This window comes from Carya illinoinensis, chromosome 9 (genome assembly GCF_018687715.1).
Source record: "Carya illinoinensis cultivar Pawnee chromosome 9, C.illinoinensisPawnee_v1, whole genome shotgun sequence".
NCBI classification, from domain to species: Eukaryota; Viridiplantae; Streptophyta; class Magnoliopsida; order Fagales; family Juglandaceae; genus Carya; species Carya illinoinensis.
In genome coordinates, this window is record NC_056760.1 from 15431503 (window position 1) to 15444889 (window position 13387).

Here is a 13387-nt window from a genome sequence, read left to right on the forward strand (position 1 = left end):
AATACAAATTATATAAATTTTGGTCATTCTTTCTAATTTGGCCAAGCCAATGAGAATGGTCTTAATATACAAAAAAGTAGTTGTTCTGTCTGGTTTGATAAGTGCTGCGGACTCTCTGATAACCATGTTGTTGTGCAACTGACCATGGCTAATTAATTAAAGAAAATTATAGACTAGGTTCATACAATTCATTTATTACTCTTAATTTAATTCTTACTATTCATTTATTACTCTTAATTTAATTAAAGATTAAGGTGGCCGATCGAGGAAACCTGTGTCATCATGTCTTTACAATAATGCTTTGCTTGCTACGACCACGACAACTGGTGAGAAACCCAGAATATAAAATGCCAAAGAGCAAGGGACGCCTAAAATGTCTAAGTCCACCCATAAGGTCGATCTTTTACGGTTCTTTCATGCATCCATCTTACATTCTTCACTGTCATGTTTTCTTAACTGTGTTATCACTTTTGGCATTCTATGCATTTATATAGATATCTAGATTTCAAACTGGAGAGAGAGAGAGAGAGAGAGAGAGAGAGAGAGAGAGAGAGTAAAGAACCGAAACTAATGACCCTTATAAATATTGCTTATTTGCTTGTCCAAAGCCAGCGACATATTTGATCCTCATTCTCCTAGCTCTGTTTTCATAGCTGGATCTTATCTGTTCACCCCCCCCCCCCCCCCTTCCCAAAAAAAAAACATATTTGGTCCTCATTATCCTAGCTCTATTTTCATAGCTGGATCTTACCTGTTCCCCCCCCCCCCCCCCAAAAAAAACATATTTGATCCTCATTCTCCTAGCTCTGTTTTCATAGCTGGATCTTATCTGTTTCCCCCCCGCCCCCGCCCCCGTCCCCGCGCAAAATAAAAAAACCCATCTCTACTCTACCGCCCGCCATTCAAAACTTCTTTAGACTCTTCCCTCGTCTCTATCTGTCCTCTGTTGATTTATTCAGCATTCAAATCCAAATCCCCCAGCAGTAAGGCACTTGCCGCCCCCAAAACACCTTTCAAACAAACATTTGATCCTCCCCTACGTACTACTTTGCCACCCCCTGTTTTTTTGACCACCTACGATCAGTCACCACCAATTATTATATATACCCTCCCACAACGCCGGCCATCTTAACCATTTCCCTCTCCCTCTCCAACTCCAAAAATAGAAAGTAGATCAACAATATACATTAATGATCTCCATCATCAGTACCTCTGTCACCCCAGTTTTGCCTTATCTCTTTTGCTTCATTGTCTTCCTCCTCTTCTTCGAACAAGTCTCTTACTTGAAGAAGAAAAAATGGGTCCCCGGTCCTGCCTTTGTCTTTCCCATCCTCGGCAGCGCTATCTCCTTGGTCCGTCATCCCACCCAGTTCTGGGACCTCCAGTCCTCCCTCGCCAAGTCCTCCGCTCTAGGCTTCTCCGCTAACTACATCATCGGTAGATTCATTATCTTCATCCGCGACACCGACCTCTCCCATAAGATCTTCGCCAATGTCCGCCCCGACGCCTTCCATCTCGTTGGCCACCCCTTTGGTAAGAAGCTCTTCGGCGACCACAACCTCATTTACATGATGGGTCAGGATCACAAGGATCTTCGCCGTCGCATCGTTCCCAATTTTACTCCCAAGGCGCTCTCCACCTACACTTCTCTTCAACAGATTATCATCCTTGACCATCTTAAGAAATGGGTCCGCCTCTCTTCTCAGAGCGCGATGAAACCGATTGCCCTGAGGAATCTGGTTCGTGACATGAACCTGGAAACCTCCCAGACGGTATTTGTTGGTCCGTATTTGGGCCGAGAGGCCCGCCAGAGGTTCAAGGTCGACTACAATCTCTTCAACGTTGGGCTCATGAAGCTGCCCATCGACTTTCCAGGGACGGCGTTTCGGAACGCCAGACTCGGCGTTGACCGGTTGGTAAAAACTCTCGCTGTCTGTGTGGAACAGAGCAAGGTGAGGATGGAGACGGGAGAGGACCCGTCCTGTTTGATCGATTTCTGGATGCAGGAGACTTTGAGGGAGCTGACGGCGGCATCCAGAGCCGGCGAGCCCGCTCCTGCTCACACCAGCGACCTCGAGATTGGCAGCTACCTCTTCGACTTTCTCTTCGCGGCGCAGGACGCGTCGACGTCGTCGCTGCTGTGGGCCGTGACGCTCCTCGACTCGCATCCTGAGGTGTTAGCAAAGGTTCGCGAGGAGGTTGAATCCAAATGGTCGCCGGACTCGGATTCCTTGATCACGGCGGAGCAGCTGGGGCAGATGAAGTACACGCAGGCGGTGGCGCGTGAGGTATTGAGGTACCGAACTCCGGCGACCATGGTGCCCCACATAGCAGGGGTGGACTTTCCTTTGACAGAAAATTACACTATTCCGAAGGGTACTATCGTATTTCCATCGGTGTACGAATCGTCATTCCAGGGTTTCAGCGAACCGGACCGATTCGATCCGGATAGGTTCTCAGAGGATCGACAGGAAGATCGGATATTCAAGCGGAACTACCTGGCGTTCGGAGCCGGGGCCCATCAGTGCTTAGGCCAGAGGTATGCACTGAATCACCTGGTCCTCTTCATCGCGATGTTCGCCACTTTGCTGGACTTCAGGCGCCACAGAACGGACGGCTGCGATGAGATCGCGTACGTCCCCACCATTTGCCCCAGAGACGATTGCATGGTTTTCCTCTCGCAGCGGTGCGCACGGTATCCCAATTTCTCCGTACGAAAGGTCTAAAATGCCCTTATTCCCTGTGGCCGGTGGCGGTTGGGGTGGGGCAACTGGTAATATTGTTTGTTTTGCCATGTTTGTCGAGGGATTCGTCAGGCCGTGTTCTTGTCTATCCATGTTGTAATCTCTTCGTTTTTATTTTTTTATTTTTTTCCGAGTTGTTTGTGCATAGAGCTTGTGGACGGTAAGGATTCTTTGGCAAGGGGTGTGTGTAGATCATTGAATGGTGGATCATTGGATTGGTGTGGAGAATAATTTTTATTTTTATTTTATTTTTTTAAAGGGGGAGTTGATCGGTGCAAGCAGAACGGGCTTGACTTCGATAACAAACTCTAAAAACACGTGCCGTAATTGTATGGAGTTTGTAATTGTTTGTAGTACAAGATATTGGACATTTTCATTTTTCCCATTGGAACTTTTACAACAATGGTGTTAAAACGAAAGACAGTCGGACTACGTAAATACGGACAGAACGTTACCATAAACAATCAAAATCATTGGATGTAGCTTTCCAACTTTTGACAGTTTTTCGTTACCATTTACGTAGGGACAATTCTAGGGCGACTATTTAAAAAATTCATTAATAAATTATATGAATTGGTTGTAAAATAAATGACAAAATAATTATAAATGTTAAAATGGTTTTTTAGTATTGTTATTTTGATAAAGAAATTATATAAAAATAATTTTATAAACTGACATAATTTTAATTGAATTATTAAATATGTTTTATAATAAAAATAATTTTATATTTTAATAAATTTCATTAAATTATATCAATTTATAGTATTATTTTTATATAATATTTTTATAATTAAAATTTTTTTGTTTGTGTTTTTTTTTTTTTTTTTTTATGGATACTCACTACAGACAACCCTACTACTTCCACGTGGCGATGCTGTCATACTGCCCCTGTCCATCCGCAATTCTAATTTAAAGTAGAAAAAGGTCATTTTGTTGGACGCATGCATGCCACTTGTCCAATATATATATATATATACACACACATATTGCAATAATTTTGCATGGCCCATACATATATAGGCCGGCGGCAAAGCAATACGGTTCACAGAACTTCACACGAGATTATTAATTAAGACATGATTGAAAAGGTTTCTGTTTTATTTTATTTTATTTTATTTATTTAGCATAACAATGGAGTTTTATTTGTTAGGAACTTAGGTGTTGTTTTTCATGTGGTCTATCTATCTACTTTCCATGCATTGGTTTGGTTACAGCTTATCTTTGTACGTTTTTCCCAATAATGCATGCATGATCTTGGCCTCTTCCATTGGCTGCATGTCTTCAGCTAAATGTGAATACATTGATCTTCCTTTTTCTGACTTCTGATTCTTTCTTGGATTACTTCCCCCAATGACTTCCACAAGTGCTCATTGCTTTGACCAACTTGAGATTTGAAGTCCATCCTTTCTTTCTTTTTTCTTTTTTAATAAAAAAAATAACGCCTTAATTTATGTTGAGATTTACTAAGATTAATTAGGAAAAAAATTTATTTATAAATACAACTGAATATTAATATATACATTAATCTAATTGATTGATAAAAAAATAGATTTTATTAAAAATAGTGTTAATTTAAATTTTAAATATAAAAAAATTAATAGTGATATACAGATTACTACGCAATTTTATTTGTAAGTATCAAAATTCTTAGAATTTAAAAATGAGATAAATTTTATATACAAAATAATTAGGAGTTGTTTGGATAGTAAGATGAGATAATTTTAGATAAAAGTTAAAAGTTGAATAGAATATTATTAGAATATTATTTTTTAATATTATTATTATTTTAAAATTTTAAATTATTTATTAGATTTTATGTGTAAATTTAAAAAATCTATAATGATGAAATGAGTTAAAATTATTTTTCAACCCAAACGACCCCACCATGGTCATAAAGTTTTTCAATTCTTAGGAACGAAAAACATGTGAAAGTCACAAGTATTAACACATGTTATTGAATGACCAAATATTCCCTTTTTTTTCCCCTATGGTAATTAATGTCCATGAGTTTTCTTTAGTCAATTTTTAAAAAAGTTCAAATACATGCACCCCCCATGTGCATTGATTGGACCACAATCCCTTTTGGAGCACTGTACTTGGCTTTTAACTTCATGTCAATGAACAAAATTGCAGTGTTTCATCTGAGACACAGACAAAGGTCACAATGTTTGTATTGGCTATTGGGTTACAACCGATTGCCTAGCCATATGTGTATTGACAAAACCAACATACTATTTCACAACACCTTATTTAGATAGGGAAAAAAAAAAAAGATTTTAACCAAGAATATTATTCTAAAGCCAAAATCATATATAATCCACGAATTATTCTATTTTCAAGTCAGTTTATAGAGCACATTATTCACACTAAAATCATCAGTTTAATTTTAAAATTTCTCTTCTAAATTAAATTATATCATATAAATATTTTATTAAAAAGTAATGTTACTCATTATTCCTTTTATCATTATCTTCTCATAATTTTATAATACGATATTATATTATTAGAAACTATTTATTATATTTTATTTACAGATCTATTATTTATGAATACCACATCAAGAGATATTGCTGAGAGGATGATAAATATATTTTTTTTCTTTATTAAATATGCTCTACACATTGAATTACAAAATATCACGAGGAGTAACGCAAAAATATTTAGACAATAATATAGCTTAAAATATTTAATTATATCCAAAGGTTGGTTGATGTTTGGACTTTGGATTATAGGTCATCATTGCATCAATTTTTTCAGCAGGCAACGGTCCAACGATGTAGAACGTTTGACTGGAATGATCAACGAAGGTACAACGCATAATATTACTTGATCACCACTTTCTTAGAACATTTTTTTCCCCTATAATTGATAATTGAAGACGAATTTGGTAATTGACAGTTTGGCTGGTCAAACCAAAAAGGGCGACAGAAAATATTTGCTCACGTGCCTTTTCCAACTGTACATTTTGGACTTTCCCTCTGTTTCTTGACTTGTTTTATAACCCGTTCATTTCGGAGACTTCTAAATTGTAAGGATGTACCTTGGAAAAATTTAATTTATAATAAAAAATTGAATTCAATTCTTTTCAAAGTTATTAATTGAACGGAGATAGACAGTTATACATAAAAAAATTTTTTAAAAATAAATTTATAAACTGACGTGATTGGTATAATTCATTAAATTATCTATTTTATAATAAAAATAATTTTATAATATGATGTCACGTTGGATTCTGAGTTTATTTTTATAAAAATTTTTTGTGACTAAAGTATTTTTTAAGTCATTATAGATGAGACACTTGCATACATAGGGCTGTTCATCCGGGTTCCGACCCGGGAACCCGGGTACACCCAAACTGGAACCCGGATTTGAAATCCGGGCCGGAAACCGGACCGGGTTAGCCCGGGTCAGATCTGGGCCGGAACCCGGATGAACCCGGGTTTTGTAAAACCCGGATTCCGGGTTCCGGATTGAACCCGGTATTTTTTTTTTTTTTTTTTTTGGGTTCTGGATTGAACCCGGTTACGGTGTTACACTCTGTCAAAACTCCAATACACATCTAGCAATTCAAATCTTTGCAGTTGAATCTCACTGTCATGCCATCACTCTCAGAATCGGAATTGTACATCAAAGACTCCTAATACATATTCAATCCCTAATTGTCCAAGTATACAACATTTCCAAGCTCGCCTTTTGACCTGGGTATGCTTTCTTTTTTTTTACAAAGGCATAATCAATAATCCAAAGCAATTTCAGAGAAGACAACCAGAAATACCAATAACCAGTCCTACAAGAAAAAAGTCAGGACTAGGCCGTTATATTGTCAATATTTGTTAAAAGGGAATAGAAATGCAGGACCATGAAACCTCTAATGACAATAAACGCCATGGTAAACGCCATGGTTAGTACATTTCTGTATAAAATATATGACAAGCATGACATATTCGCACCTACAATGTTCACATACAGATGCGATAAAAGGAAAGTAAATAACTACAAACTGAAAGATCTTACAACATCATTCTAGTTGCACGTGTGCAGTCTTTTACAAAGCATATGCCTTTAGTTTAAAACAACTGTTGCAGCATGACAGGAGAGAGACCAGTACTGCTTGCATTTTTAACCGGGGATTGGTTGATTCCTTGGCAGTCCAAAGCAAGATTTGGACTGGCATCCAAATCCAGATACAAGGAAAATCTTCTTCTAGCCTGTACTAGTAGCTTAAAATCTACTAACAGCCAAAGCTAATAAAACCCAAGACCTTAGTACATTCAAAACAGAACAAAACAAAAAATGAGGATTGAGATCTGGGCATTAAACACAAATAAATGAAAACAAAACAGACCCAAATCAACAAAGTACTCAAAGGAAAAAAACCCTAAAAAAACTACTGCAGATTTGAACTTGAACAGAGATGTAGCACAGATTGTCCCTAAAAAACCCATAAAAAAAACTTGAACATATCGAGCAAGAGAAACGGTGAGCCCGAAGTATGAAACCAAATCGAAAAATCGAATAGGAAGAACTCTGGATTTCTCCCAATGGCCTAAAGTATACGTAAAGACAAAACTCGAAAACAAAAAAATACCCATGTTTAACAAAAAATGGCAGATCTGCCTTCTTTGCTGGGTCGATCGAGAGAGAGAGAGAGAAGAGAGACTACCGATCTAAAGTCCGGCAGCGGCGGCGAGAGAGAGACAGACGGCGGCAAAAATTGAAGCGAAGGCCTAGGGTTACCTTCGTTCGGCTCGGACGAGAGAGAGAGAGAGAGAGAGAGAGAGAGAGAGAGAGAGAGAGAGAGAGAGAGAGAGAGAGAGAGAGAGAGAGAGAGAGAGAGAGAGAGAGAGGAGTAGAGAGAGACGAAATAAGAAACAACTTTTTTTTTTTTGTTTTTATAAAAACCGGGTACCGGGGTTAAAATCCGGTACCCATGAGTAATACCCGCAACCGGCCCGGATTGGGCCGGTTTTAATAATGTGGGTTTCGGCTCGGATCAAATCCGGGCCGAAACCCATAACCGGACACCCGGTTATCCGGGTTTCGGCCTGGGCCGGGTAAAACCCGGCCCATATGAACAGCCCTATGCATACACACCATTGATGTAATAAAATTCATATTGCAAATTAAATCATATCTTATCAGTGATGTTACCAGTATAATCTTTCTTCATTTCAATTCAAATCAAATAATTTTTTTTAAATAATCTAATCAAGTAATTGATTGTTCATTATACAAGTCGAATTCGAACGAGTAATAGGTGATTGAGATTTGTTTATTTAATTTTTACTTGAACACAAGTTGAGCTTGAACTTATCAACGGGTTACATATCATATTTACAAATAGCTCATTTATTCTTTTTCAAGTTGAGTTTGCCTTATACTTAGGGGTGATAATCGGCCAATTTGGACTGGAAAAACTGATCGGACCGGTACTAGTCCTAGTCGGTCTCGGTCCGAATTTTAGTGGACCGAAGTCATTCGATCCGGTCCACGATCCAGGAGTTTTTCACCCTGGACCGGACCGAATGAAATTTAATTAATTAATTTATTTATATATATTGATTATATAATAATTGTATATAATTAATTATATAATTTTTATCTAACCTAATTCTATTACTAACTCGCCATTAATTAATTATTAACTAATACTATTATTTAGAATTTTATACTAATACTAATATTTATACTAAATTACTAATACTAATAGAGTAATAGTCTAGACTCTAGACTCTAATATGGTATAAAAATAAAAATAAATACTAATAGTCTAATATAGAGTATAGTTATATAAGTTAAACTTATAATAATATAGACTATAGTTGTAACTTATACTAAAAACTAAGTGGGTAGTCTATAAATAATATTACTAATAGTCTAATATATATAAGTTTATAACTATACTATATTACTAATAGTCTAACCTATAACTATAATTTTCATCTAACCTAACTATATCACTAACTCGCCATTAAGTAATTACTATAGTTATACTATACTAATTATAATATAGTAATGATAGTCTAATATTAGTATAACTATACTAATTATAATAACTAATCACTTAACTTAACTATACTATATTATATAGTTATTATATAACTATACTATATTACTAATAGTCTAATACTAATTAATTATATTACTAATACTATTATATAGTTATACTAATTATAATAAGTAATCACTATAAGTCTATAACTATATATATTTAGTATTAAAGTATTGTTATATTCTTTAATGTATTAATTACTAATACTATTAAGTCTTAAGAGTTATGGTATAAATTACAATATATGTATAATTTTATACTAACACTAATATTTATACTAAATTACTAATACTAATAATCTAGACTCTAATATGGTATAAAAATAAAATAAATACTAATAGTTTAATATAGACTATAGACTATAGTTATACAACTTATACTAATAATTAATATAGTTATAACTTATACTAAATCACTAATACACTATAACTAATATTACTAATATATAGCTATACTATATTACCAGTAGTCTAATAGTCTAATACTAATACTATTATATAGTTATACTAATTATAATAAGTAATCACTATAAGTCTATAACTATATATATTTAGTATTAAAGTATTATTATATTCTTTAATGTATTACTAATACTATTAAGTATTAAGAGTTAGGGTATAAATTATAATATATGTATAATTTTATAATATGTATTATATATTCCATAATGTATTTTGTATCAATGTGTTGCCATATAATATATAATAATATATATTCCATAATGTATTTGTATCAATGTATAATATATAATAACACTATAATAGTATAATTAATAATATATAGTATTAGTATATATTAATATATTATAAGAGTTAATATATTATAGCATACTATAATTAATATTATATATATGTATAATAGTATAGTATTAATAATTCACGGTGCCGTTTTAGTCACTGCAGGTGAAAAAAAAGTAATTGGGTGGCGTTGTTTCACGCAACCTAGTTATTTTTTTTTTCAATCTAAAGCCCCTAAAATGGCGCCGTTTGGGTCCAATTTCGAACCAGACGGTACCGTTTTGTTCAGTTGATTTAACCCTCCCGAGTGAGAAACCCTAGGTTGCGATCCCCCCCATCGCGATCCCCCTCTTGCTGCCTTGCCCCTCCGTCGCAGACTCGTAGCAGGAAGTTTGGTTGGTCAGAGGTCTAGTGTTTATTCTTCGGTACTCTCTCTCTCTCTCTCTGTCTCTCTCTCTCTCTCTCTCACAGTGATAAATTTTGTTTTTTATTGTTTGTTGGTGATTGTTTGTTATCTTGATTAATTTGTTTTGATCTTAAGTCTAGTGTAATAGTGTAATTTGTATGGATAAACTAAAGTGCACATATAAGTAGGTGGATATTTTCTTTATTTTTCTTGTATGGATCTGTTTGTAATGGTACTCTTCCTTGAATTAGGCAAAGCCTAATTAGGTACTTGATCAAGCATTTTGTTGTATAAGGGAAGAGGTACTGTGGAGACTATGAAAAATTGTGGGTCTTTGGTCACTTTTCTAAATCTGCTAGGCTATATAGATTTTTTCCCAATATGTTTTGGTCACTTTTGAGTTTATCTATGACATTCTTCATAACATTTTTTTCCCCAATCTATTATACACATAGGATGGTAACTTTGATAAGTGAAGAAAAATCTGCACAAACTATATAGATTTTTTTCCCAAACTCGCATGCACATAAACAAATTAGCTGAGCTGACATTGAATTCCATTCGATTGATTGCTTAATGGGCGCCTGCTTAAAATCAAAGAAAATACCAAAAGAAATTTATCATTTATTAGGTGCATACACATTCTACTCTCATCTTATGGTATTAAAGATATTGTATAATTTGGAGAGTAATGTTAAATACAATTTTAAAGTATGTAAGTATACACATATTTTTAAAAAAATGGATAAATCTAAGATTTACATGAAAAATCAATTTTTTAACTATTGATCTTACTTTTTTCCAAATAGAGTATATTAGACTTAGTCATTTTAAAATTATATGTAACATTATTTTTTAAAATGAATATTTATATAAATAATTACATAGTATGGAGAAGAATATATAACACATTTATTTGGTATTTAAGTGCAACCTCTCCATCTGAATTAAGGCTGAGCAAAAATTCGAAAATCCGACTCCAGCTCCGCTCTGATTCCGACAAATTAGAGTCGGAGTTGGAGTTTTTTTTCCACTAAAAGTCGAAGTCGGAGGTGGAGGTGTCCCGACTCCGAATCCGCTCCGATCCGACTCCGATACACCGACTTCGACTCCGACTCTGACTCCGACTTCTACTCCGACTCCGACTCCGATATTGTGCATATTTTATAAAAATATTTGTTATCATTATATTAACATCTAATAAATAATAATGTATAAACATTATAATGAATAATATAAGTTAATATAGTTACTATAAGTTAATTTACATTACTAATTTACTATAAGTTACTATATAAGTTACTATAAGTTACTATATAAGTTACTATAGCTTATTTTATATTTTACATTACTAGTTTACTATAAGTCAATATATTATATACAATATATAGTTATATTATATATAATTATAGATTATATATATACTAGATATATTAAGGGCTTATATAATATATAGTTACTATACTATGTATTTTTTATGCATTAATCATATATATTTATATATTTTATATAACTATACCTTATATAGTTAATTTACATTACTAATTTACTATAAGTTACTATAGCTTATTTTATATTTTACATTACTAGTTTACTATAAGTCAATATATAATATATAGTTATAGTATATATAATATATAGTTATATTATATATAATTATAGATTATATATACTATATATATTAAGGGCTTATATAGTATATAGTTACTATACTATGTATTTTTTATGCATTAATCATATATATTTATATGTTTTATATAACTATACCTAATATAGTTAATTGGCATTACTAATTTACTATAAGTTACTATATAAGTTACTATATTTTATATAGTTAATTTATATTACTAATTTACTATAAGTTACTATATAATAATATAGTTACTATATAAGTTACTATACCTTATATAGTTAATTTACATTACTAATTTACTATAAGTTACTATAAGTTACTACATAAGTTACTATAGCTTATTTTATATTTTATATTACTAATTTAATATAAGTTAATATAGACTATATAGTTACTATATAAGTTACTATAGCTTATTTTATATTTTACATTACTAGTTTACTATAAGTTAATATATAATATATAGTTATATTATATATAATTATAGATTATATATATACTATAAATATTAAGGGCTTATATAATATATAGTTACTATACTATTTCTTTTTTATACATTAATCATATATATTTACATATTTTATATAACTATACCTTATATAGTTAATTTACATTACTAATTTACTATAAGTTACTATATAAGTTACTATACCTTATTTTAATCTCAAATATCTTATTTTATTTTATATATTATAATATTATATATATATAGTATAGTTTATATATATATATAATATACTATATAACTATATATATATACTGTATAGTATTAGAGTCATTAGACTATATATATTTATACTTATATAATACATATAGTTATACTTATATATAGGCCTGCACAGTGACCCGGTCCGATCAGATTTGGGCCTGATCCGATCCGACCCACGTATGAGACAGCATCAAACCGAACCGACCCGAACCGCAGATTTTCGAGTTGGGTCGAGCCCGTTCTTATTTCTTTCGATCGGCTCACCTCCTTGTTTGATTTGATTTCCAGACCCACGCAGCCACGATTTGCAGACTCTGACTCTCTGCTTGCAAATTGTACATTTCAGAAGAAATGGAAGGAAAATGGAGGATCTTTTCACCTGCTGGGGGACTTGAATCATAAACAGGTTCGTGTTGATTGTCATCCACCTCCCCATCCTGAACGTGGAAATTTGGCTCCCCATCTGTGCTCTCCTCCTTGCAATGAGATTCTCCAGGCGTTGATTCCTCTCAAGCTTGGAAGTCCCCAGATCCATGAGGTTCTTTTGGTCATCCTCAGTCCACTTGATTGCCGATTTACTTTCATCCTCTTTACCTCCGTGTGCTTCTTCCTCCTCGTCATCTTCGTTTTCGTCAACACCATCTTCTTCTACTTCTCCATGGATTTCCGATTCTTCATCCGACTCAACACTGACATCACTGCTTTCCGATTCTCCATGGTTTTACTTTATTATCATTTTTCAGAGCTTGATTTTGTCGGTTTAGCTGAATTCCCCTTTAGATCAAAGTAATCAGCTCTTCTATTGGTTTAGATGGGTTAAACTTTGGGTTCCTCGAACAGTTCAAGGTGGTGAACGGCGACGATGAACGGCTATTAGGGTTTGAGGATAAGACTGAGAGTGGGATTGATCGGGTCATCGGTTTCGACCGATAATTGTTTGTAATTAACCGTGATTGGGATTGATCCGATGAACCCGACTTTAGTCGGATGGTCCCATGTCGGGTCTGTCGGATGGATCGGGTCCAAGCTTTTTATGCACAGCCCTACTTATATAATATATAGTTATATTATATATAATAGTATAGTTAATATATATAGTATTAAAA

At 33.7% G+C, this 13387-nt stretch overlaps 1 protein-coding gene across 1 annotated transcript; it reads left to right on the plus strand.

The window, feature by feature from the left end:
* The first annotated feature begins 832 nt into the window (after positions 1 to 832).
* Positions 833 to 3129, plus strand: LOC122275110 (cytochrome P450 710A1-like). The gene has a single exon (XM_043084063.1). It carries the CDS (start codon positions 1191 to 1193, stop codon positions 2724 to 2726), a length of 1536 nt encoding a protein of 511 aa, XP_042939997.1. The 5' UTR covers positions 833 to 1190; the 3' UTR covers positions 2727 to 3129.
* The last annotated feature ends 10258 nt before the right edge of the window (positions 3130 to 13387 follow it).